This window comes from Syngnathus typhle, linkage group LG10 (assembly GCF_033458585.1).
Source record: "Syngnathus typhle isolate RoL2023-S1 ecotype Sweden linkage group LG10, RoL_Styp_1.0, whole genome shotgun sequence".
Taxonomy (NCBI): Eukaryota; Metazoa; Chordata; class Actinopteri; order Syngnathiformes; family Syngnathidae; genus Syngnathus; species Syngnathus typhle.
The window spans coordinates 7,596,291-7,623,450 of NC_083747.1; the positions used below are offsets into that span (position 1 = coordinate 7,596,291).

At 40.0% G+C, this 27,160-nt stretch overlaps 2 protein-coding genes across 3 annotated transcripts in view; both read left to right on the forward strand.

Moving 5' to 3' along the window:
• The first annotated feature begins 245 nt into the window (after positions 1-245).
• Positions 246-6,109, forward strand: fbl (fibrillarin). The gene is made up of 9 exons (XM_061288474.1): positions 246-405; positions 1,121-1,303; positions 1,599-1,730; positions 2,561-2,655; positions 2,744-2,914; positions 3,078-3,210; positions 3,473-3,585; positions 4,377-4,522; positions 5,396-6,109. Exons 1-9 carry the CDS (start codon positions 396-398, stop codon positions 5,418-5,420), a joined length of 1,008 nt encoding a protein of 335 aa, XP_061144458.1. The 5' UTR covers positions 246-395; the 3' UTR covers positions 5,421-6,109.
• A 228-nt stretch (positions 6,110-6,337) lies between these two features.
• The window catches only part of dyrk1b (dual-specificity tyrosine-(Y)-phosphorylation regulated kinase 1B), a 30,257-nt gene continuing 9,434 nt past the window's right edge, over positions 6,338-27,160 (forward strand). The window contains exon 1 of one of the 2 annotated variants that reach the window (XM_061288464.1): positions 6,338-7,223. Coding sequence is in view for 1 of the 2 variants with exons in the window: in XM_061288463.1 (XP_061144447.1) it covers positions 19,427-19,529 (103 nt within the window). In the remaining variant the exon portion in view is untranslated. Of the gene's footprint in view, positions 7,224-17,491; positions 19,530-27,160 lie in introns of those variants that run through there. The other variant, XM_061288463.1, reaches the window with a different exon arrangement.

Here is a 27,160-nt window from a genome sequence, read left to right on the forward strand (position 1 = left end):
TCCTGTAGAAATCGCTTGCTATCAGTTGCTCGTGCTGAGGGTTGCTATTAGGTTAAGGGTGTAAACACTTTTTCCCCAAAAAAGGCCAGATAGCGTCAAGGCGTTTTTTTCCTCTTACTTAATTAATTCACAATTTAAAAAACATTTTACGCTTAATTGGGCAAATACTCATTTACGGTGCATAATTTGTCTAGCGTTTGCGGCCAATAGGGGGCAATACAGATTTGAAAAGCCTTTTGACCAGGGGAAAAAAATCTGAAGAAGAAGGAGCGACGGAAGAAGTTGTGCTGTGCATCCGGTCGTGGCACATGTGCGTCGCATCTACACGCTCAAGAACTGGTAAAGAAGACAGAAAATTTGAGTGTTGACTCAGCTGTTCAAAAACAGACCGAGATATGAGGCCAGGTAAAGAAAATAACATTGTTTTTCGTAACTTGTTGTCCGTTGTTTAAATCGCAAATTTTCAATCGCTATCCCAATTCACGAAGTTACACGTGGCCCCGACTCTTCGCAAAGCTAACGAGACGATACAAGCGTTACAGTAAAACGTTTAAATCCGTCTATAGTTTTGTTTGCGACGGTGCACTGTCCTTTATAAACTATATACGATGCACCGTATTTGATAAATTATATGAATTGATTGCCGCTATACAAATAACTGCTCATCCGTCATAATGACTTCACTCACGTGTTGCACAGTTTATGAACACCGAACAGCCAAATACACACACAATGTCAAGTATACTATCTTAAAAAAACCAAAACTAAATACACGGATATACGTGTCAATCTGATGTCGCGGTAAATGTAATTTTCTTTGTATCTTCATCGAGCAATGTAAATAGTTAGAGCCATATATTAACTGCATTCTTAACTACCTGTAAAGACAGTTCTGATACAATTAACAGATTTGAAACAAATCTTACGTCTCTTTTTTTATTAATTGACAACGTTTTAGTATAACTGATGAAACGTGCGTGTACACGTTCAAGTCAATTTTGTTTATATGGTTATTGGTCATTGATCATATGTAAGTCTTAACTGTTGCGGTTTTGAAATACAATCTAAATACACACGTGTGATTTCTGCTGATATTCCACGGTCTGTGCTCCTTCTAAAGGATTCAGTCCCCGAGGAGGTCGTGGAGGATTTGGTGGAGGAGGATTTGGTGGCCGTGGAGGATTTGGTGGCCGTGGAGGATTTGGTGGCCGCGGAGGATCCGGTGACCGTGGAGGCCGTGGAGGATTCGGTGATCGTGGAGGCCGTGGAGGATTCGGTGATCGTGGAGGCCGTGGAGGAAGAGGTAAGACTTTGAGGAATTCGAGATTGCAACATGTAGGGAAATGGACTTGTCTTTTTTTCTGCTTTCTTAAATCAGTTAAAATTAAATGTGAATCCAGATGTTGAAGAGTCTACAAATGTGATTATTTTATTACACTTTGATATAAAACAAACTTTTCATGGGCCTTATTAAGGGATGCAACGTTTACATTCACTTTCAATTGGTTCACTGCAAAACACATTTGTTTGTTTCTGTGCAATAGTAACTAATTGTAACTACAACTTGATGTGAGAGATGTAACTTTGTTTCCCTTCAGGTGGATTCAGGTCTCCAGAAGGAGGAGGATTCAGGGGCCGGGGAGGAGGCAGAGGTACCCCGAGAGGAAGGGGTGGACGAGGAGGCTTTGGAGGAGGAAGGAAAGTCTTGGTGGAGCCACATAGACATGAAGGTGATTCTTTATTTATTTATTTTTTTATTTTTATCCTACTTCTAAATAGCTGGCTTTCCATGTTAATTTGTCCAATCACCTACAGTAAAAAACATAATAGTCAACAACATGGTGGTGAGGTTTTTTCTTCCCTTTAAAAAAAGCAATATATCTTTATCCCAGTGTAAAATCAATGTACAGTAAACCCCCCACTATAGCAGAGCAATGCATAAAATGTAATGATTACATCAGAAAAGAAGTTTTTTAGTTGTGGGTGTGCTAAATATTGCAATAATATTGATATTGCTATATTCAATAACCATGTTTTCCCAGTATTGTGCTGCCCTACTTTAAATGTCTGTAGTAAGAGATTCAATTATAAATGTGCCCCAGTTATGTCGAAATGGTCAAGTATTTTAAATTTGTTATGTATTGCCCTTAAAAGTAATTTCTTTCAGATTATTTGCTTCATGCAACGACTCTCATAACCTTTTGTTAATATTTTCCCCTCAGGATATCCTGTTTCAGAAAGAGCACAAACGGCAGCATGTTTTTTAAGCAAATAATGGCAGCGAGGATAAACAAAAATCACGTGTTCATTTACAAGTCATAAACTAGAGGCAGGGTGCAGAACAATACAGTGATTCGCGCATATTAGCCGTTCGTTACTCACAGAATCACTGTTCATCATTTATTTTGTTTTGTTTTTTGGGGTGGGAACCATCTCCAGGTATTAGTTACTTCAGACCCGGTTGTGCTTCGCGATTCGCGTTACTCGGTAGCCAAGAAATATCTCAGTTTCAAAAATATTGGTGACCCCCCAAATGATGCTAATTCATTTGTCTACCTAGGAGTGTTCATCTGCAGGGGGAAGGAGGATGCTCTGGTAACCAAAAACATGGTAGTAGGAGAATCTGTTTATGGAGAGAAGAGGATGAGTGTTGAGGTGAGTCTGACGTGCGTTGTTTCCGCTGCTGTTGCAGTATCGTAATCTGCGTTACTACTTCTGCATTGTTTGTTTTTCTCTTCTTTAGGAAGGAGAAACCAAGATTGAATACAGAGCATGGAATCCATTCCGTTCGAAGCTGGCCGCAGCCATCTTAGGCGGAGTTGACCAGATCCACATAAAACCTGGAACAAAAGTCATGTACCTGGGGGCTGCCTCTGGTACAACAGTATCTCACGTCTCTGATATTGTTGGTCCGGTGAGTCCTATCTCTCTATCGTTGCCACAACATGCATGTCAAAGTTTAGCTTTACATGTGAATAATGTAAAAAAAAAAATCCTATTTCGTTGCGGATGTAATTACCACATGTTATGAAATAATGTATTAACAGCATATGCACATACAACTAATTGTGTTGCAGGAGGGCCTGGTGTATGCTGTAGAGTTCTCTCACAGATCAGGTCGTGATCTTCTCAATGTGGCAAAGAAACGCACAAATATCATTCCCATCATTGAAGATGCTCGTCACCCACACAAGTACAGAATGTTGGTTGGTAAGTGTGTATAGGTAAAGTCTTTTTGATGGGGCAATTGGAAGAGATATTTTTAAATTGTTTTCAAATTGTGATTATTTAAATTTTGCTTAAATTGCATCCTTCTTGCTCTATGCACTTGAGGCTGACTAGTCAGTTGTGTGCACCCCTAGTTATGTGTGGTTTTTATTAAGAAAAATGTAATGTTATCTTTGAGGATTCTTACAATTCGCACAGTGATTGATATCTACAAGATTGTAAAATATGCTCTGTTCCTATTCAGGCATGGTGGATGTAATTTTTGCTGATGTTGCGCAGCCAGACCAGACTAGGATTGTTGCTTTGAATGCTCACAACTTCCTGAAGAATGGAGGACATTTTGTCATCTCTATTAAGGTATACTGATGACCGCCTACAGTCCTTCTCAACAGTGAAAACTTTGTGTTGTTTCTCATGAGATAGATGAGAAGAAAATCTATTGAAAATTAAGTTAGCTAGAATTTTCAAACTATATTGAAAGACTATGTGACCGTGTATGATACCTACTCACTTACCCACCTCTTAAAGAACTTCCAAAATAGAAAGGTCTGGGAAAGACTCTCACTGCTTTTGGGTCTTAAATTTGTCAAACACACAGGGCTCGAAACTAACGATTGCCCGATTGCCCGGGGCAAGTAGCGATGGCAGAGGGGCAAGTAGAAATTTTTCCTCACTTGCCCGAACTTGCCCTGCCATAATACCATGTTTTCAAGCTGTAAAAACACGATTTTGTGCATAATTTCTCGCAACTTCTGCCGCTTCTGGTCCGACATTTTGTTTTCTAGGGAGCGGTTAGTTTCTCGTGTAAGTCTGCAATACATTGATAACGGCAAAGCGCTTCGTAATTAAATGCATGCTCCCTCACTCGTCCCTGGCTCTTCTGCGCCTGCGCACCAGCAGAGCTTGTTTCCGGTTGGCGGATACGAAGGCATATGAAGGCAAAACTTATAGTGTTGTCTTTTTTATTGCAAAAATGTGTCGGGCAAGTAAAAATCCACTCCAAAAAAATTCGGGCAAGTAAAATTTTGTTTCGGGCAAGTAAAATTTTCTCCAACTTGCCCGAGGGCAACTTGGGCAAAAAATAAGCTTCGAGCCCTGACACAACATACACCCTGTCTAATATTTATATTCTGTCTTTATGTAAACAGGCTAACTGTATAGACTCGACAGCTGCACCAGAGGCTGTGTTTGCCTCTGAAGTGAAGAAGATGACTTCGGAGAATATGAAACCACAGGAACAGCTCACACTGGAGCCTTATGAAAGAGACCATGCTGTGGTAGTGGGCATCTACAGGTACATGACCAGCATAGTGCTTCTCCCTTAAGTACTTTGCAGATGGTAGGATAATTAACATTACTGCAGCCTTTTTCTTTCCCCTACTGGGGTTAACAGCTCCATCTGGTGGACCAACCTTAAAGCTAAACGGTCTCATCAAATATGTAGGGGAAAATACAGTATTTGCAAGTCCACAAATTATGCTCTCACCATATGGTTTAATTGTTACTCATCTCTTCATATGGTGGCATTTTGTTCAGATTTGTGTCCTTTTTAAATGAGTGTTGTCCTGATAGGGTTTAAAAGGTTCAATTCATGATAGTTCTATTAATGTAGAAGTGCATAGACTTGCATAAAGACTGTAAAGGCATGCATTAAAACATAAGTAGAAATTTTCTTTTTTTCATTTTGTCCACTATGACAAACATGGAATTCATGCTTTTATACCCGAAGCGGTCTTTTTTTCTTTTTTCTATTGTGATCAAAATAATACCCATGAAAGCCTAATTGGAGCAAACTGCAACTTTGATTTTGAGCTGATATTGAAGTTGATTTGGTAATGTGAAATTAACATTCAAATGAGATAGGGCTGGGCAATGTGACTGAAAAGTATTTACACTAGTAAGAAAACGTGAAGCCCTTGCAATTATGTGGATTTCTGCATAACCTGGCCATCAAATGTGATGAGTATCATCCAAGTCACAATGATGTATACTGATGTTTGGACATATTGCTATGTTTATATGACCTGAAACGGTTGTCACGTACCATATTCATTATTCATGCCAGTTTACTACTGTAGGCAGAGCTGAACAGCTGTTTCAATATGGCTCTCAAATTTCTCTTTACTGTCCAGTTTTTAATGTTGCGTTTTTTTCTGTCCTTCCTCAGACCTCCACCAAAACAGAAGAAATAAGATGTTGGCGCTCAGGAGCAGCTGTATCATGTTGAATATGTTTGATGCTTTTCTGTCAATTTTGGCTGTTGGCTTTTCACGTCATCACTGCGCAACAACTCAACTTTCAAGACGTGCTACAAAACATTTGGGCCCAGTACACTTTGGTGACCCACTGGTGTAAAATTAGGTGATCTGAATATAGCTGTATTGCACACTTACAAATACACATATGAGTCTATTAGTACTCTGTTTGGGATTGAAAAATTGCGTCGAGCCCAGCTTGTACCCCACCTTTTTTTTAAGTATCTTGTATCTTTTCTTAATATACTTTTTATTCTAATCATTTGTTTTCTTTTGGTCCCATGCTTCTGACCCCACAAAATATGTTGGGTACAACCAGGTATATATAAAGTTAATTTCTAAATAACTATGGACCGTCAAACGTGGCAGCTTGTGAAGCCCTTTCAAACTAAAGTCTCACCAGTCAGGGTGGTGCAGTCATTTGCCATGTAGAAAACACAAGGAGGCTAGACATTTAATTTTTATAGCATTTCTAATCAGATGTCAAGTAACTCAAAGGCGGGAACAAACTTGAAGCAGTTGCTTGTGTAATCGTTTTTCATATAGTTTGTGGATCTGATGAAAGATCTTTGCCTGTGTAAGGGACATGTACCTTTCACACTGTAAATAAAGCGTGCTTTCATGTAGTGGAATGTTGCAGTGGAGTATTCCAAAGCAAATTTATTTGGTCGCCCAGTTGATGGTGTAACTGTAGAAGACGTCCATCAAAATCGTGTCTTAATGTTCCCTTGTCATCTCCGCACAGCCGCGACAACAAAATCGAAGGCCACGACGTCACTGTTTTGGGACGAGACTGACGACGTGTTGATTGACTTGAAATTGCAAGTTGCTGCATGAACCAGCCGGGCTTTTAATCGCTTCCAAACTTTTTCAAACACTAGTATTTAAGCTGCCATGACACTTATCCAAATGATTTTGAAAATAAGAGACATTTGCCCAAGACTAAAAATATTTTCTTGGAGTCCTGCAACTATCCGACGTGGATTTGTTTTGGCAGCCATTTTGTGGGAAATTTCTCTGGAACGCGCGGGACCGTGCTCGCTTGGCATCGGGAGTGCGCCCCCAATGCAGCCCCTCTCCTTCGACTGATATTAACATCACGGAGGGGCTGTCCAGCCTACTGCTAGCGTTAGCCGTGCTTACTAAAATTAAGGGAAGTTTTTCCTCAATTTTCGCTTTTATGGTTAACCAGTCCATCGGCTAGCCCTCAAAGGCTAAGCAGCCTGCAGTGTGCAGGCTGTCTTCCACTTTAATTCCAATGTCACTGTTTTATTAGCTAGCGTGTCGGCTAATAGCTACCCAGTGTTAGCATTTCACTTAAGTCAAAAGCTAACGGAGTTGCTGTACCAAGTGCTTTTTGCTGTGAAAGTGGAATGATTTAATCGTATGCGTTCAATGAGAAAACGGCCAAGAAGATTACATGGAGAAACTGGCAGGATAGGGGTTCGAGGTGTCCGTGGTTGAGGCGGTGGGCTGCTCACCTCCCCTAAGGCACGGCTAAATGAGTTGCGCCGGTTAACAGCCCCCCCTCCGACAGCGCTCCATTCGATCTCCGAAGAAGAAGAATTAGCCGGAAATCAATATCATCGGGATTTATAGTTAGTTTATTCTATCGTGAATTGGGATTTCTCTGGTGGAAGAGGGGCAACTGGGGAGGGGGACTCTGCTCTTGTGGACGGAGAGAGAGTGGGGTTCCGAAGATGGCTGCTACGCGGAACTTGGTTCGACACACCGCCTGAGGTAAGCAGTCGCCGGTCTCCTTTTTCTTTTGATCATACACCTGCATGAAACTTGGGTTGATAGGTTCTTAATCGCGTGTGAATCTTTGTGCACGGCGATCAATGTGGGGTCTTATCAGCAATCGGTAGCATAACGTTAGTGGTCTCTGTCAGCCGGCCTCTTGTCATCTCTGTCACCGCTCATCAGAAGGGTCACGTTCAGCGGAAAATGGGCTGGCTGCGATACAACAGATTGCTTCGGACTATATAACTGGTTAACTACCCGGACTTGACAGTCTCGCATAACCACGGAACCAGAGACGCGTAATATGATGAATGACTGTCACCCAGATTTCACGTCATGCGGAGTCCTCTAAGATTAGCTTTATTAACACCGCCTCCATGCCGTTAATTGTAAGACTTTCTAATGGCTAACCTACTGGTGAGTGGTCTGAGCAAGTGCTTATAGTCGTAAATACTCTGATTGAACCGCCCGTGCGTGTGCGTGTCTGTATGCGTGTGTGTCCAGGCAAGTTTCAGTAATAGTGATACAGCGGACCTGCCTCAAGTTGTAGCGCACGACACCAGACGTGGAAGAGGTTGCCGGCAGAACAAATCGGAGGCAGAGATGTGGAATTGTGCATTATGTCGGCATAATACGACTAACACTGATGCTTAAATGGCATACATTATTATTATTAACGGTTTTTTTTACGCCGGTTGATGTGTCACGTATGAGCCACACGGCTCCCCGGCTGTCCTCTGTAGATCCGCAGCATTACATCTGCCATGGCAGCTAATGCTAGTCGCTAGCCTAGCAACCGCATCAGCTCCAGCCCCTACCCTGCCCTGGAGTAGAGCCGGGAGATGGTTACTCCTTGTACTTGTTGGAAGATTGCTTGTATTGGTTATTCCTGATGCTCACTGAGATTTCTTAGCACATTTTTTTTTTCTGGCCATTGCAAGATGCTGCAATACATATTCATTTGTGTCTTCTCAACTAACCGAATTTCGTCTTTGACCAGTCTTGCCGAGCTCATCCCGATTCATTTGATTGCATTCATGTTTATTATCATGAGGAGTGAGGGATTCACTTTTCACGCTGATCTACAAGCAGTGTATTTCCAAGTTGCATGCATTACACTAAATGAAGAAATACACTACGCGTTACAGAAGGGAGAGATGTCACTAGTGACTGAGCTAAGTTCACGAGGTTTGGTGCCTTGCTTACAGATCACATTGACGCTTCTCAGGAAGCTGAGAAGCAACAGGATTTTCTAATTGTCTATATTTGTTTGGGTTGGCATATGAACTTCCTGAATTGCATCCAAAGATGTGATTCCTTCAAAAGTCTAGAGTCATCGGAGCGCTCGTATTATGAACACAAACCGACATGTTCAGTTAAAAATCTGAAATTTTGGGCAGAAGATTTCACATCTGAGTGCCTCTTCTGTATGTAGACAGGATTGGGGTTGTGTTTGTGCCACGCTCTGCTGTAATATTGCACGTCAGTTTGAGTTTACCATGTAAAGTTTGTCTTTTGATCACAAATTATAATGTAACTTGAGTCCTGATATGAATGGCACTGTACAGTGCAACCTTTTTGGCCAAATGCGGTCATCCATTAAATCAACCTGATTTGTTCCAGGGACAGACTGTTGCCATAGTATTTTATTAAGGACATTATTGGGACATTTTTGTACCCTCTATGAATATTTTCCCCATAGTTAAAAAAAAACCTAGCCACCAAGTCAAATCATCCAACTCTGTAATGATAAACACATAATGGGAAAGTGGTGTGTCATATTTGTGCCTCATTTTAATGTTACGTGTCACACAACTTTGGTGCAGTGATCAGTTTTTTAGTTGGCTTTTTTTCTGCTTTCAAATCAAATGAGACAAAGCAACTACAGAAGACCATAGCAGTTCACTGTTGTTTTTTGTTTGATTGTCATGCTCGCTTTCATTTCATTTTTCATACAGCTAAACAGTGTGTCTGTGATAAGTAAAAATTCAAATTGGAAAAATTACCTGAATGCAGGATTCACTTTGTGCTATTATCAAATGATACAACACCTCACCTCAAAGGGCGTTCAGAGCATATACATATTTCATATTGTGAATATGATTTAGGAACGCAAAAGGAAATAATGGCAGTCTGACGGAATGCTCAACTCTGCTTAAACTTGGTTGCAACACGTTTGGCTTCTATTAAACCAGTATTTTGGGGGTAGGAGACTATCAGGGTGGCACAATATTTGCCACTCCTCTTTGCAAAAATGCCCCAAATCTGTCAAATTGCGAGGGCATCTTCAGGCCTCTTCAAAGCACCACTGGGATGTTTGATCAGATTCAGGTCTGAACTTTGGCAGAGCCATTCCAAACCTAAAACTATTTTTTTTTCTGGTGAAGCCATTGTTTTGTTGAATTGGATGTGTGCCGTTTTTAACTTCCTTCACCTTGACCAGTCCTCAAGGCAAAAAAAAAAAGCATTCCTCAATCACAATGTTGCCCCCACCATGCTTCACTCACTGTAGGTGTGGTGTTCTTTTAGGAATGACCAGTGTTGTTTTCTCAAACGAACTTTGGGAATTACAACCAACAAGTTCTACCTTGGTCTCAATCGACCATAAGACATTTTAGCCGTGTTTCCATTATATGCTCCAGAAAGGCCTGACACCTCATCCCCTAGACTTGCTTTGCCTAGCCTGGCCTCCGTTGCTTTTCCCATTACAACAGGTGGCATTCAATTGATGCAATTCTTCTGCCATAAAATTATAAAAAAATGTAACCACATAACAGCTAAAATATAGTAAGTAAAGTAGTTTTACAACAATGCTTAACCATAAATATGATTCCATGTGCCAACAGATGAAACAGTGAAGTTTGGGGGGGGTGAACATTTTTGCAAGTCGCACTTATTGCTTGACAGGTGCGTTCACTTATGAGCGAGGTCATACTGAACGGAGACTTCCGTCTTATTTACTCCTCGGCCGGGCTAGCTGTTGTCACCCTCTGGCGTCCGAAACTCTCTGGTGAGCAGTGCGATACAAGCGTCACTATTTCATCCATTGGTATATATGAAATTGCTGTAGCGGGCGGTGAGTTTCTGACCTAAGCCTTCATTGGGTATTTTTGTTTAATGGTATTCACATCTAGATGTGTTAAACAACTCAGGACAGAGCACATTTAGATTAGAGCCATCCACTTTTTAAGTTAGCAAAAGTACTGGAAGAGGCATTATTAAAAAACTTTAAAAACTATATATATATATATATAAAAAGTTTTAGCTAGAAATGTTTTGTGCATGAACAATTCTTGTGTATTTTAAAATAGACCCCCAAACTGTGATTATAAAATTATACTATAATTCCTATGAAATGTAACTTTACATGATCAGAATTTTTTTGGTACAGATCACGAGTTAAAAACTGAAAAAAAAGCCAGTCACCCATCTGATCACAAGAATGCGCAAATGTCTATTTCAATAGCTTATTCATTAACTGCACATTCTTGTGCACTGTTTATGGAGTATCATAACAAAAGCACAATTATTTGATCGTTTGAAGACCTCATTTAATTGAAAATTGTCCAAATCTTTGGAATTTGAACCTCTCAACAGTAAATATTCTCAGATTTTAGTAGTCCTCCATGACAGCAGACTGACTATCTTTGTGGTTTTTCAAAATAAGATACTTGGGCACATCTGCTTTTACTTTGGAAAATGATGATCAACCTTTTTGCCAATTTACTGGCGAGTTAAAGAATGAACTGAGAACTGATTCATAACACTGGTCAACAGCAAATTTTAATCAGGAATGGCTTCAAGTGTCCAAACTATACTTTTGATGCGGATTTCAAAAATTCTTGAATTCTTTTAAATTAACTTTGACCTAAAGTATAAAAACTTAAAAACACATATTTTACCAATCATTATACTTTATAGCACGAACTTTAAAAAAAAACAGTAATACTTTCAGCCCTACTCCTGCTACAATTTTATAGCATTCAACAGGTGTTGCTTGGGGAGAACCCTTCCAATATTTGTTTCCTTTTTATTTCTTTTTATTTTTTTAAAATTTGTTTTAGGTTAGGAGTAAGATTGTAACATATGGCAATTTGTATTTATTTCTTTACTCAATGTAATTTGATTATTCATTTTATTTCCATATTGGTACAGGCAAGACTGTCCTCAGTTACTGTAGTTGTTGAATGTACTATAAAGAACTCATCAGGCGTAGTACAAACACTTCTGTGGTGTAAGTGTATGAGTCTCAAGATGAAGTAAACCACATAAACAGTCAACTCGTCAACTACTTTGTCACGTGATGCTTTTTTTAAGTGGGGTCAGCTTCTCATCTTGCATGACTTCATTTGACTCACTGCAAATCTGTCAATCTGTCTTTCTGTGGTGGTAATTTGGGCAAGTGGGATGTTTCATGGAGCCCCTCCACCTGTCCTTACTGGGACTCTATTTGTGGGTCTCCCGCTGAACAAGTTTCTTGCCAGGCAACAGGCAAGTCTGTCTGTCTGTCTGTCTGCCTGTCTGTCTGTCTCTCTCAAACTCACTCTCTCACACTCACTCTGTGCACCGCTAGCAAAACTATCGTCTATAAGACTAAAACTAGTCTGTAAGGCAGTAAGATGTCAAGATCAATAGATTGTTAGTTGTTGATAACTTTTTCAATTAGTAATTCATCTGTATATGTTACATCAATATCTGAGGCCAGTTGTCTGTTGGCATTGAGACTCTTTATATGACCCATCCATGTCAAAAAAAAATTCCCACATTGCTGCGTTAGCCAATGTCAAATGATTTTTTTTAAAATTTATAATTTAAAACATTTTAAAATATAAATGATTCAAATGATTTGCTATTATTGTCCTTTATTGTTCACCATTTTCATTTACCTGTGATACATCAAATCTTTTGGTGATTTAGTTTTGTGAGTTGGGCCAAAGCAGTATTTCCAGACAGCTGTATGAACTATTTATTTTGGTTGTATGGATGGCAGCATGTAGTCATAGTGCTTAGCTTGTATGCCTTACAGTTTTAATATTCTTGGGTTCCAATCGCTGCTTGTTCTTCTTTTGGTTGTGTCAGTTATCGCTTCATTATATATTTTATTGACTTTGCAAGGAATGGCTAGTTTGAGCCTCTTTTTGCCTACGGGCTCACTCCGTTTTTTTGGTGGAATTAATCAACAAGGAAAAATATGAATCAAATACAGTATTTAAATCCATGTTGACATGATACCATCACAACAGCAGGGAGGATGCTTGACCCTGTAGTAGGGTTTCTCTGTTTCAAATTGGTTGAGTGGTTTGTAAATACTATCTATAGTTACACTAGCAAAGTACAAAAATGCATCACAACAAACCGTGTGAGTCACTCTTCACTTATCGGTCACCAGAAGTAAAGACACCATTGCCTCTGCAGTAATCAAATGAAAAATATAAATTAGTAATAACATCATTGTAGACAAAATCAAGTGTTTGATAAAGCACAAATGAAAATACAGCAGAAAAAAACAGACAATAATAAAAAACAACAACAGCAATATGGATCAGAATTTCCTCATGTTATTATCTTTCAATGTACAAGCTGTAGTCCTCCTTCTCCCTTTCCCCAATTAGGAAAGTTAGTGGCAATATTTAGTTATGTATTTTAATACTTTAGAATAATGTGATTTCACTTATATATATATATATATATATATATATATATATATATATATATATATATATATATATATATATATATTGTATTATTTATTATAACCACATTGGTTAAAAAAGTAAGTATAACTTAGTTTTGGGGCTGCAACAGATTAATTGCATTTCCATACAATTGAATGGGAAGAATTACATCTGCAACTTAAGGTTCTACTGCGTAGCTTCATTATCTGCAAATGCATTTGATAATTACTTGGGCAAGCTTAATTTTTTTACCCAACAGCTTGCATCTGAAGCCCATTTTCTTTTCTCATAAAAAGTTCCACCATGTAAAAAGGACAGTTTTCATGGCCTTTAAAGTGGCGCTCCCTCTAGTATTTCAAAATGTCTTGCGCAAGTTGGCAACTTGTTGCGCTGTTGGTGTTTGAATTAACATCGAAAAAAAGAAGCCGAATTGCAGCAGTTGTATTGCGGGAACCAATGCACTTGAGTTGCGAGCTGCACCCCATGGGCTGTTGTGTGATTACAGAATGTCATTCCCATGCAGTTACAAGAAACATTATAGCCTACTAGTAATATTAACTTAATATTATTAAGTTAGCTAGTGCTAGTAGTATTATAATATTAGGTTGAAAATACAAGTACACATTCATATGTGCATTCAAAAAATATAGTTAATTGAAAGATTTTCAATTTTAGTGAGCGGTCTACTTCTAGTATTTTTGAACTGATATGATGAATTCACCTTTTTATCCAAAAATTTGCGGCGACGCATTTGGCTTCTTCGAGAAGCATAATATGCATCTACTTTCTGGCAAAAGTAACTCAACATAGTAACATAAATTCTAACATTCATTACAAAATGATAACGACCTATTTTTTGTTGTTTCTTTGGGGGTGGGGCGACATTTTTTAAAACGTGAACTGCATAGCATTTCAGTTAAATTTTAGCATTAAACTAAAATTTTGATCAGAGAGCTTCTACATTATATACAATCATAGAAAGCTTTGCGCAGATAATATTGCTGCGAAATAGCTGTATCATGGTTGGTGATGTAATAAATGTTGTTCTCTTGCTTTATTCGAAACTGGTCATCCTAATCAATGAGTAAAGTATGCTTTACATATTAGTATCATGACTAACTATCTAATTGTTCATGCATAGGTGCAGAGCACCCCAAACCATTGCATCCAAGGCGGAAACCCCTGAGGCCTTTAACTCGTCCTACATTTGATTCCTCAATGCCTGTGTCATACCTCCTTGGTTTTGTTTTTGTCTCTCTGGCACCGCCAAGTGCTGAGAAAGAGGATGATATATCCGCATGTAAAGTGCTCCTCCACTCCGCTCTGAAAGCACCCTGCAGTAGCAGCATGGTAATTCCGCTCCTCTATCTTTCCTCTGCATCGTGTTTACCTAGCAACAAGCATCACCCGCTGCTGGCCATCCCATTGGTCATTTGAAAACGCACCGGGGACCAATGGCAGAGCTGTTGCCATGGTACAGCGTATAGTTGCCGGGTGGAAATTTGCTGCAAGGCACGTGAGTGTCAGAGTCTGCTTGCCTCCTCACAGTACTGTTGTAATCTCTGCTGTCTGACCGTTAGTACAGATGAACATAATTTAGTGGAAGCCACTGAATCTTTTAGGGAAGAAAAATATACATTCTTCATATATATATATATATATGTATATTTGGTATTATAATAGACCCCCCCCCCCCAAAAACAACAACGAAGCAGTACAAATCAAGCATTATGACTGCATTGTCCCTAATTCAAGATGCTAGAAGTATACTTTTAGATTGCATTTATTTTTTTCAAACCATGAGCATTGTCTTATATATTCTATTCTTTCCCACATACATAAAACCCTAGATTAAATGAATTCACTTCAATGTACCAGAATATTAGCATACGACCACAGTGTTCTGTACAACTGTAAATTGTTGGAAAATAAAATTGGAAGATTATGATACTATTGAATTATTGGTACCGAACAAAAGAAACATCATTCATTACTGCCCATGTGATATTTTTATTTGAAGTAATTATCTCTATCTGAAATGTACCGGTATAACTTGTATTGCTAAGGTATAATCCTCGTATAAAGTATCTATCTAGAACAAGTTTTAAAAGACGTTATTTAACGCCCCCCCCCGCCCCCCATATCCTTTATTTGAAATATTAACTATCTAATAATTGAACAAATAAATGATATTTTTACATTCTAGGTATAAATGACTATTTGTCATCCTAATTTGGCAGTTTTTAAAATTAAAATACTACTTAAGCTATGAAACAAATTATTTTATAGTTACGCATCCTCATTGTTAATCATGAGTAGTGTTTTTATTTCATTATTGTCTGCCCTGCAATTGACTGGCAACCAGTCGAGTATGTATCCCGTCATTTGCACTAATTCAGCTGGGATAGTCTCCAGCTCCATTAGCCATGTGTTTGTGCCATGGCATGATAAAAAACAATCCCACACGTGGACACCTGTTGCTTATCTGGTAGTAGTTTTGGAATGGCAAGCCCATGTGAAAACAACTTGACTGAGAGAATACAATATTATTCAATGAAGTTATTGTATCTACAAAAAATTAGGTGTGATTCAATGTGTTTTTTTATGTTATGTTATTGCAAAAGATATATCAATTTTCCGCATAGCAAAGTGATGCATGTCATAAATTAAGAAGGCATTTGTGATTACTTACAAAGCTATTCATCCAAAAAGGCATACTATAGTCTAATAAAAGAAACAGTTGCTGTAATTATAATACTTGATAAACTGTTGTGGAATTTTGGAAGTCTGTTTGTGTCTTTGCTCCCAGTCAGATCAGACAGAGCCAATCACTCTGAGCTGGGCTTTATGTATTTCATAAGCAGACAACCCTTGTAGTGATACATCTGTGTGTGAGATTACCATCTTATCTTAAATAGGCAGTGAATGTTGTTTGTGTTTCTTATGAGAATGAGCCTTTAAATGTGATCTCTGTAATTATAGCAAGTTATTAGGCCATGCGCTTTATTTAGCCTTGACTGGTCAGCTGTCTGTCAGCATTTGGGAGTGCTGTGATTCGGACGGTAGTTTTTGAGCTGGTTGGGGAAAAAAAAAATACAGCTAAACTGCTGTGGAAGTATGCGATGAACTTTGACATCCCAGTGTGAGTCTGTAAACTCAAGAAAAATAAAATACTTTCAATTGACTTGTTCTTATGAATGACCTAATTCATTCATTCATAGTCCGGACCGCTTCTCCTCACGAGGGTTGCAGACGTGCTGGAGCCTATCCAAGCATTCTTTAGCTCGGTGTACACCCTGAACTGGTCGCCAGCCAATCGCAGGGCATTAATGACCTAATGACTAAAATGTACTTAGTCATTTTATTGTTTCAGCTTCATCGACAGTATTATCAAAGAAGGTTCTCTCATTGAAAAGCATTCCATTTGAAGATACTGTATAAGATGAACGATATTAAAAGGCAAGTGAATTTGACACACATTTATTATCATGCAGCGTGAACTGTATTTGAGGGTGAATTTCCCTTTAAGCCAGAGAGCTGTCAGCTGGTTTATGACACTGTTTGTGTGCGGAGCTGTTCCCAGGCAGCATTGTGCCTGATTTAGCTGAATGCTCGGATAGCAACAGGAACAACTTTTAGCTTTGGCTGGTTAGTGAGGGGAAGTCACATCTCTGTAGCTGTAGTGAGCATGCGCGCATGGAGGCCCTTTGCCCCGCTCTTCTCTGTGCTCCCCGACAGTTTGCCCACCCCCAGCCTCCCTCTTTCCACTTCTACCTGACATCCTCAAACTATTTCCGCGTCATTCCTGCATCGCGGCGTTTGAAGAGACACTGGGAAACCGAGCCAAGTGCTCCTCCCACAGATCGACTCGGTGTCCAATCAGACCCGGGGACTACACTTTACGTCGCCAATGGAGTTGCAGCTGCCATGGCGTCGGGTAGCAACAGAGTCTGTGGGAGGGTGCGTGCTGAGTGAGGGAGAGGCCGCCCTCACCCCAGTACAGAGAAGTAGAAACAGTTTAGAAGACTGAATAAAAACGGCTTTGTGTATTATTTGTTGACGCCAATACTGTTGGTTGCAGTTTCACATAGATGTGTTTTATTAAGTTTGATCTGTGCACCAGCACAGTATGTATTCAAAGTGGTCAAACCTGCAGGCATTTTCCAGAACATTTGATGCAATGTGTTCATTGGAATAGCAGTTGTACTTTCTTCGAACGTGTTTAATACATCGCGTGTTCATTTTCGAATAGCATGAACAGCAGTGGTAAATGTACTTTTTTTGAACGTATATGGCAATTCCTCCTTTATTGTAATCACTTCTATGCGGAATTTTTGATAGATGCCATTGTATTTGTGGCAAGTGTTTGTATTAATACTGGAGATTATTCTTGAAATTGTTGCACGGGTTAATGTCGTCTATATATGTGAATATAAAGTTCCAGTAAATATACTCCGTTGTTACTATAAATGGACAGGACGAGGAGAGAGGTCTATCTGGAAGAGGCTACTTAGAACGAAGAGAGGGTTGTTGTCCTGCTTTCCCAATTTATTAGCAATGTTAATTTTTGCTTCACGAAAATTAGTCGGCAGACTTTTAATGTTGAACTATCTGAAGTTAGAACACTCATCGCTAACGTCAGCTTTACTCAAGTGCGTCACTGTTGCCGATAAAAGCAGTGATACGCGGGTCTGCGAAAGAGCGCCTTCTGCCACCTCCGCGCCGCGCAAAATGGTACAGCCCCAATCGCAGGGTGGGGAGCAGTATGGATGAGAGCACAGATTCCCTGTAACGGAGAAACACTGGGTCAAGGAAAGGGAAACGGGCAAGCAACATGACTCGAGATTGCCCTTGTGAAGGTTTCCACCTAGAAGGATTACGACAAAAACTATTTATTTAAACTTATTCAACACCCAGAAGGGCACAGCGACAAGAAGGCGAGGACGCGAGTGAAGGAAAAGGGGAGCGGAAGCGGAGGAAAGAGGCGCGCCAAGAAGGCAACCCAGGGTATCTTGACAGCAAACTCAGGAACTTCACTGCATTTGGTGGACTCGAAGACGAGTGTGGACTTTTGGATTGTGCTCGATTGTGATTACCTCTTCCTGTAGCGAGTTGCTCCACATCGGATTGTCTCACCGTTTGGAAACACAATAGGCGGGCAGGTCGCTAGCGTCCTTTGATGTTCACACGAGGAACGTTCGGCGTTTAAAACCAACTGGATTCGAAACTGTCAGCTTTTCTTCCCTTGTTCACCGCCGCCTGACACGTTGCGGCGCGTGTGGAGGTGGAGATCCAGACTGAGGAACTTTTTGTGGAACTCTACAAGCTGAAGTGGACTGATTTTGTTTCGTCGAGTTTGTGGAACTGCTGGTTGACAGCCAGACCTTCTGGATTGTATGTGGGGCTTTTCTTTATTCGCTGGTGGTATTAAGGGGTTTATGTGACTATCGGAGGCCTGCTACACTCTTCTGATGGCCTGCTGATTGACCACAACCCCTAAGACTCCTTTGAGCTTGGTCCGTACTGCTTATGTGACATTGTCAGCAGATGACAGTGAGTGTCAGGGTTTTGAGGTGAGAGATAACCTCTCTCTACACTGTCCTACACTGACCAGTGCCCAGTCCCCCAGAAAGTGCCTGTAATTGGACCTATTTTTAGAGAGAGGGATGGGGTAAAAGCAGAAAGCTAGAAATTCAACTCCCCTCCTTCTCTTCTGCCCCTTCCATCAGCCCATCCAGCAGAAAGCCGGGCAGCCTGGTTCAAGAGGAATTGCAGCTTATTGTTTTACAAGAGGATGGACAACATCAGAAGTTAAATAAACCTAATGCATAATTGGAGTGAGATTGGTCAAAACAGTTTTACAAGCCTAGGAATCCCTGCTGCACTGGATTTGATTGCGAAAGGCCACTCTGGACAGAAAAATCCCATTTTGGATTACAAATTAATCATGTCTGATGAACTACTTCTTTCCTACTTTGGGTTCAACCGACCCAGGACAACGTTCATGCCATTAGGATCCGTGGCAGAGTAGAAATCTTTTAGTATTCTAGAATAAATAATAGGACCTACTTTCGACTACCTAAAATAAGTTACCAGCAATCTGGAGCAGTGCAAACTTCCATTTCAAAGAAACAAGCAAAGGTTCCCCTAACTAACCAAATATTACCCACATCCCCTGACCACACAGAAGAGAATATATATGTAGAATGAGATATCTATAGTGTAACTCTACATCTTTTATATTTTTACGTAAGATAGACAAGCTGCCTGTACACCAATCGGTTGCCTTAGAAACCACAGTTACAAAGAAACAAGCTAGAGAAGACGGTGCCTTTTAATTTGATTGGTTGGTTTCCCACCATTTCAAGATTGACTGAATCAGTTGGATAAACTGTTTGAGCAAACTCTGGGATTGAAAACGCGCCTCATGAAGGTTACTTAAGACTCCCACAAAGGCTGCCCACCTGTGAAATCATTTGATTGATTGGGTTTCCCTTTTGGATTGACCTTTTGCCAAGTGTTTCCATGGTGATCACATCATCATCTGTCGAGGACAAGACTGTGCCCCCTTGCAGAATGGTCCAATCACAACCCTGGATCCCCGCTTCCCTCCACCGTGACAATAAAAGTCAGTTCCCACACATGCACTTTTGCACACTTTTTTATACACTAACAAAGTGAAGAATGTGTATGTTTATCAATGTAATCGAGGAGGAGTAAACATTTGGTTTCTTGAACATGCAACGTTTGTGTATATTCGTCAGTCTGAAAAATTTAACAAGGCATTTTGTTGGTTCGTCGGTTTTGGTCATCTGGCTACCTCGAATTGAAATGGGTTGTGCGCAGATAGTACATTGAACATGATTTTTCCTTGGGCGTGCTAATTTTACAAATGTAAAACTGTTTCTAACTGCTGTCCTTTGTTGAAAGTAACTCCCTGCTTCGTTTTTAATTGGACCAACAAGTTATTGTCACCCAGTTTAACAGAATTTGTGCTGCAATGCTTTTATTTGTAGAACGGCTATTTCATTCTATAGCGTTTAGCTGTAGTCACTAGCGTGGTGGTGCGGGCTGATCTGTGGTAAAAGTAGCTCACCAGTGACGGGACAATGTGGTTTTCTAGGGATCTACTGATAAGAACTGATCATTTGAAAGTGTAAGGTTGGTAGAGATTTGTGTTGCGTATTGATTTGTTATTCTGAGACATTCATTAGCTTCACATACTTAACAAGGTAATTTGAGCAAATTTATTCCAGAAGTATAAAATAAGTAGTCCTTCCCATAAATCTGTACCTGTAATCGAAGCGCTAAACTTCGCAAAGGTTAGTGACCCCCTAGTGTGCAGGCAAAAACACCACAACTTTATACTGCATTTCTGCAAAGAGTGGCGATGTGTGGCCAGTTGAAGGAAGGTGTTAATTTGAGGAAGGTATTTATTAGTGCAAATGTTTCAACGCCACGTGTGAGGATGATGTGTGTACTGTTTTCCATTAATTGCTCAATTCGGAATTGTTACTTTAACATTCAATCTGAATCAAATGTACAGCTGGGCAAATGAGCTATTCAATGGTCGCTTTATTCTCAGTAAATTAATGTGTCTATTAGGGCTGTAGTCAACACAAATCTCGGTCGACTTTCGGTTGTCTAACACTATCCGATTAGTTGAAAGCAACAAACAAACAGGTGTTTCTCCTCGTGCCCGCTACCTGACTGGTCCTTAATTAATACAAATAACCATATAAAGCATATAAAAGTGTCTGTATGGCGGCGATACTATCAGCCTAGACGTTAGCCTACTCACAGACAGAATCAAAGTATCCTTACCTACATACGTCTCTGGTTTTTAGATTTGTGCGCCAGAAAAATGAGCATGTCCACATTCTTTGGAAGAAGACAGCTTTCAGATTCGTCAATGGAAAAATACGCGAATGAAGTACTAAGTACTTCTTGTGTCTTCTGTGGCACAGAATCTCTCACTTGATTCTGTGGATGCCAGATCTTCCTCGTCTCCGTACAGCAGTATAGCGATCCCTTTCACGTTGTTGCTTTTCGACGTTTTGAAGACATGTTCCTCCTCCTCCTCTTCGGTTTAAGGTTTGCCTGGGTCTCCAGTTACGTCGTCCTGCCAGCTGTGCAACAGCTGTATAGGCCTCCTCGAGTTTTTCTTTATTCAGGAAAAAGAGCAGATTGAAATGAGCTATTATTGCTTCCAAGGTCTATAGACACCGCTTGTCACTGTCAGTTGGTATTTAAGTTCGCCTAATGTCTTCAACCAGCTTGTTTTTAAATGTTTTTTTCTTTGGTAATGGCGCTGTCATCATCCATAACGTCCAGATGGCATCTTATCAGGTTTGCCACCATGGATTGGGCACTGTTGTCTTCTTCAGACAGCAGCTCAGGGTTATCATGGGTTTCAGTACAGTTTTAATGTAGCTGCAGTCCACTCTCGCTCTTCTTGGTGTACTTGGGTCCTAAAACGTCACCATTGCTTCAAGAGTCGTTTCGATTTTGAATGGGTCGAATTTCAGCGAGCGGAACATTTGAGGGACATTTTTCTGCTCGTGTTTCTCTTTTAGTCAGTCTCTGTGTCACTTTTTAATATGTCCCATGAGGTGGTGTGCAACAGTCACAGTGCAACAAATGGGGTCTTGCTTGAACGCAGTGTTAATACAGAGCTGCAGGGTGTGCCCAGCGCACCTGACGCTCTGTACATCTGGCCATACCTTTGGATTGTTTAAGTCTATCCATACTGAGTGCCATATTTGCTGCATTATCACTTGAATGGACACTTCATTGAGTCGCGCAGCAATGTTCCTTCCTGCCTGTGTGCGCACCTCTTCCATTTCTTTTGTTTCAAGGACAAGACTGTAGTTTCCAGTGTTGGCCATTAATGTGGGGAGGCACAGTTGTATATGAATCCATCCAGAGAGATGTCCACGTATATGTTGTCAAGCTGAGTGGCTTACTGCATCGTAATTATTAACTTAAATTAGACTGCAATGAAATGTGTCAAGTTGCAACACGGTTGATGATGCTAAATCAGAAAAGTTAAATAAAGGCCAGCAGATGTAACGATGTCTCTTGTCGGTGGCAGTTGTGAAGTAAAAAAAACGGGGGGGGGGAATTTCACGTTTGAGTTTATTTCGACTGTTATATTCATTGAGAAAATAAATTAGATTTATTTCATTACAATATTTTTATTTTCATTTCTAATCAGTTTGACAGTTTGTGCATGCGGAACTGACATCAGCGATTGCTCGGCTAATAAGAATTTGGTCAAACAAGGCTTGTCGAGCAACCATCCGTCGACCAGCAGACATCGGCTCTAGTGTTTACTGTCTACTTTCAAACCATGTGTTTGCTTCACAACTTGTGAGTCCGGTCATGTGACACGGTCGTGCTTCACCAATCGCCCTGTACTGGTAACTGTTAGAAGCTGCCGGTGTTTTTCCTGAATGCTTCCTGGAACTTTCCAGCTTACCATCTAAAGGTTACCAAACTCGTAGACCTGGTCCTTGCTAATGTACCACTCATCCAACCCGCTTCCACCGCACTGGTAAAACGAGGGCCTCGCTGTCATCCCACGTGCCGTTTCCAGCAAATACTCTTCCCCTCAGGAAACATACCGGCAGTTTATAACAATGACCAGTAGCAGCATGATTGGTGAGGCGCTTCACGTGACTATGCAACCGGTGTTAGTGTCTCTTTAATTTAATATGCAAAATAACTGACTATGCCACAACGTCAAGCTCAGATCCACTTGTTTTGCATGCCTTTGCCTTTTAAAGGCTATTGCATTGCAAAAGACAAACTGCAGAAATGTCAAACTTCAACTCTTGTCACAGATTTATTTTGACACGGATAACATCGTATTTAAAACAGCTCAGATGAAATTTGTTTACTTTTATGCCGAACACCACGCGATATCTTCATGTCCTCTTCTTATGATTTTATCCTCCTCATATTTTGTCCATATTTGTTTAAGCTGCAGGTTGTTGCACACCTTTAGCTGCAGCTCTAACCCTTGCAGTGTAAAAGTTAGTTATGATACTTTATACCACGGATGTCCTGTTTTAAGGACGAAGCCCAGTTTCATCGCAGTGTTCATAACTGCATTTTTAAAAAGATTACTCACAACACAGTTTCTGTTGTTAGAGTATTAGTCATGTGCCAAAACCATATCTTAGTGTTACAGGTTCTACCCCTTCTTATATATCATAATGGAAGCAGTCCATTTCTCAACTTTTATAGTCCAGCCCTCCATCCCTGTGAAATGAAGTAAAAATAATAACGCTCCGTCTGTGGCATAATACTTAACCCGGCAACAGGCTTAGGGGGTAGTTATATTTAAAAAAAGTTACTTTTAACTGAATTTGTAACTATTTATTTAAGTTATTGTTGAATCATTGTATCAACACTTAATTACATCACATAGGAAAAGAAAAAAAGATGGACAGTGGTTTAATGGATGACAGTGTTCAAGGGATCATTATAAACGAGTCAGAATCTATTTATGTAGTATGAGTACAGAGTTCTTGGTTTTATAGCAGAGCTCTTGTCATCACCCTTGAGAAATTTTGGCATTTGGTCATCAGAATCTGCTCCTTGTAAATACTGGAAGGGATGTTTGTTTTTTCATCCAATACTTTTAATGGAGCCTTACAGTAGTTTATTTTGTCTGTTTACTAGGATAGTCTGGTATTAGCACCCTTGCATTTGCTTACAAAATAATTGTTTTAAAATGGGAACACAGCATAATTTGAAAACCACTTAATGTACAGTGTTTCTCTTTCGTTTCAGCCAAGCATTCTTAAGGACCAAAATAAAGGATTAAATAATATCACCTCCAATGAGGCATGGCTGTTTGTATTCCAAGAAATATTAATGACGTTTTTGACAGTAATGAATGACACACTGTTTCTGTTTGTTGTCCAATCCAATTTTTGAAGCGCTTAACCCCACCAGGGTTAGTTAACTCAACTACAGTAGCATTGATGTGTGAAGAAAATGAGCGTATATTCAGATTTCCGTGAGCTTAGCTCAGTTAGCCTAGCTCAGTAGCCCCGCTTTTGTTTACATTGCTTCCGCCGCTTAAAGAGCCTGCCAGACTCGGCAGCAATCTACGAAGATCGTTCTAGTGAATGACCGCAGTGTAAGCACTTGTGAAAAGAAGGCATTGAAATTTTGCATTTTGAGATCTGAAAACAGCCTTTCATTTTTAAAATGATTATTTAATGTTTACATGCAGTGCATTTTGATTGACTTGTCATCAACTGTTAACATATTTAGATAATGTTTCATGAAACCTCTGCCTGTTTTTTTGTGCACTTAGGTCTACTATGCTACTGTATTGTAATGTTGGTCACGATGCTAGTACTTGGAGAGCTAGGTACTTGGTGTAAAAATCTGATAACCACTGCTCTAGTACATTGTTGACTACTGCAAGCATTGGCTTAGGACTTTTTTGTCATTTTCAAGGCTTATATTTTAAGGCTGAAAAATCTCACCAACAAACTTAATAGAAAATGTGGATACTTACTGAATGTATGTCAAATTGTCAATACTATAATTTTTAGTTCTTTGTGCTAGTAGATCATTTGTTCTGTCTGTCACTATGTTGCTAGTATAGCTACTGATGAACAAAGACACATTGTTATAATATTTCCTTTTTTAACCACTTAGATGAACATTCATAATTTCCTGCTGCACACCTGAAAAGCTCGCCCAGCACCCTAATCTGCTGTGGCACACCGGTTAAAAATCACTGTCCTAGATGATGATGCTACATTGTGCGTCCCCAACAACAGCGTCTGATGCATAAAACTGTTGGCATATTTTTTTTGTAAAGCCAGATACTTTCTGAAGCGGGTATGAAGGAAATCTGATGTGTATTATTATTAACACAGAATGCAGTCGTAGGAGATGAGGTTTGAGAAAGCAGTAAGGATGATGAAGGAAAAGGGGAGGAGAAGAGTTGCTTGTTGGGCAAGGGTGGGTTGGGTTGCTATAGGGGAGAGTGCATCAGCCTGCTGCTGAGAGCCAGCCTTGCTATTGGAAGCTACTTGCATTGCAGGAGAGAGGAGGAAGAGAAATAGCTAATGAGTGTTGTAGGCTGGTTGCTGAGACAGCACAGAGTTTATTTATAGAGTGCTGGCCGGCCGGCCCTTAGATACCAGCAGCCAATCAGCTGACAGAGAAAGAGAGGGGCCCAACCAATGGCATGGCAAGAAGGGGGGGATGTCAGTGAGGAAGTTCTGTGAGTGCTTCTCAGCCTCTTAAAGAAGACGATGCCCATTTCTCAGTACTAGGCAGATCTTTTCTCTCCCCAGCAGTGTCACGTCTGTAAGCAGGCCAGGACCCAGAGCACCACGACAATGACTCTCAGTGACAGTGATTGGATAATTCTTTCTCTGCATGTAAACACAGATATGAAATCATGCAGTATGCTGCTCACCACAGCAGAGTGAGTGGCTTTGTATATTTTTTGCAATTCATATTTTTACACATCAGTCATTCATCACTGACGCATTTGGCAAAAATGTAGAGTGCTGAATGAAATGGAAAAAAAAAATAGGCAAAGAAATTGTAATTGTTACACAAGTTGAGTTTTGTTAGCATCTAACCTGATTCATTTGTTTTGCTACTGTGAAACCCATCTTCCTTTCTAGGGAGACATGAATTCTGTTTTTAACACCTAGAAGCTCAGCTTTATAAATTGGGTGTATGCTGCAGATCTAATTCTGGCCTCTTCATGTCCCTTTCCCAAAGGACCAGTATAGCCTGCGATGCTTGCTCTGACCTGCTTGTTTGATAGCAGAACACTCCATGACCGACTACAGGCCAACGATGTAAAAACAATACTTTTTAGGAAGTTGGTCCTTAACTTCTCAATGCATCTGTGATTTATTTGATAACACGGAAAAGATAAACAATCGGTCCTGCTGCTTCAGTAGAATTGTGTGTATTAGTTTCAGAAGAGCTCCAATTAAGTTTGTTGGTGACACTTGCAGTACTTTTCCCTTTTGCCTTTAGCACGTTGACCTCTTTCTGGTCTGGCCTCCATTGCCTTCTGCATTACAACAAGCTTGGGGCAACAGCAATTCAATTGTGCTAGCCTCCACTGCAAACTCGCAGTGTGTGAACTCCTGCCATGAGATTTCGCGAGTGGCAACTAGCAAGTCTTGGCCACTGGTTTTTATGGCGATTCAAAAACTGGATCGCATTGTCCAGGCACTTGAATGAGAGTGAGCTCTCCGTTCAAATGAATGTCATCTGGAACACTTCAGCAGAAGGTGTCCATCATACATCTTAACTCTATGCCTGATCCACCTCAGATGGCTCCTCCCAATGCGGAAGAGCAGCAGCTCTACTCTAACCCTCCTGAATGACCGACCTTGTTGCCCCTATTCTAAGGCAGAGCCCAGACACCATGTGAGGAAATTTATTTTGGCTGCTTGTATCCATGGTCTTGATATTTCAGTCATGACCCCTAGTTTGTGACCATAATTGAGCGCAGTATACAATTGCCCCTCTTTCATCATATTCACTTTAGAAATTGATTGGAAATCATAATTCATGGAAAATAGTGACCAAATACTAAAATAATATTTTTGTTAAATTGATCAAGAAAAAGTCCAGTTTTTGTACAAATTTTCTGCCAAAATGGAGAAAATAATACAATTTATAAAGAAAATGAAACACTTGATTTGCAATAGTAGTCTACAAAAAAAATATTTGGGTCTCGCCCTAGGGTCATGAGTTTGACACGAAAGTTTCCTCACAGCAAATTACTGTCTTGACTTGGTAATTACTGTTGCGTTAGATATTTATTTTAAAAAAAAAAATGATAGTCATGCTTCATTCATTCAATGCTTACGATTAGGATCTAATTTGACATTGAATGTCATTACGTGTTTTGGGAGATGATGAGGAAACGTGATAATTTCATCTACAAAGTCTTTAAGGTTTGCTGAGATAGGAGCAATAAAGTGTAGTAATTTAGTTTACAGGACTTTCATTGATTCCAATGTCCTTTGGAATAATTGATTTGCTTGTTTAAAGGAATGTAATGACAATGCTTTTTCCATTGTCAGATTGTTGTCCTTTAGCTCTGTTTCTTGTATTACTCTCTCTCCTTAATCTTTACTCTCGTCAAAGTATGTCTTTAATTTGAGATATGCCACAAAAGCATTATTTACTTCCTGTAAATGCCTTTTGTGGTCATTTACTTCCTATAGATGCTTTTTGTGGTCATTAGAT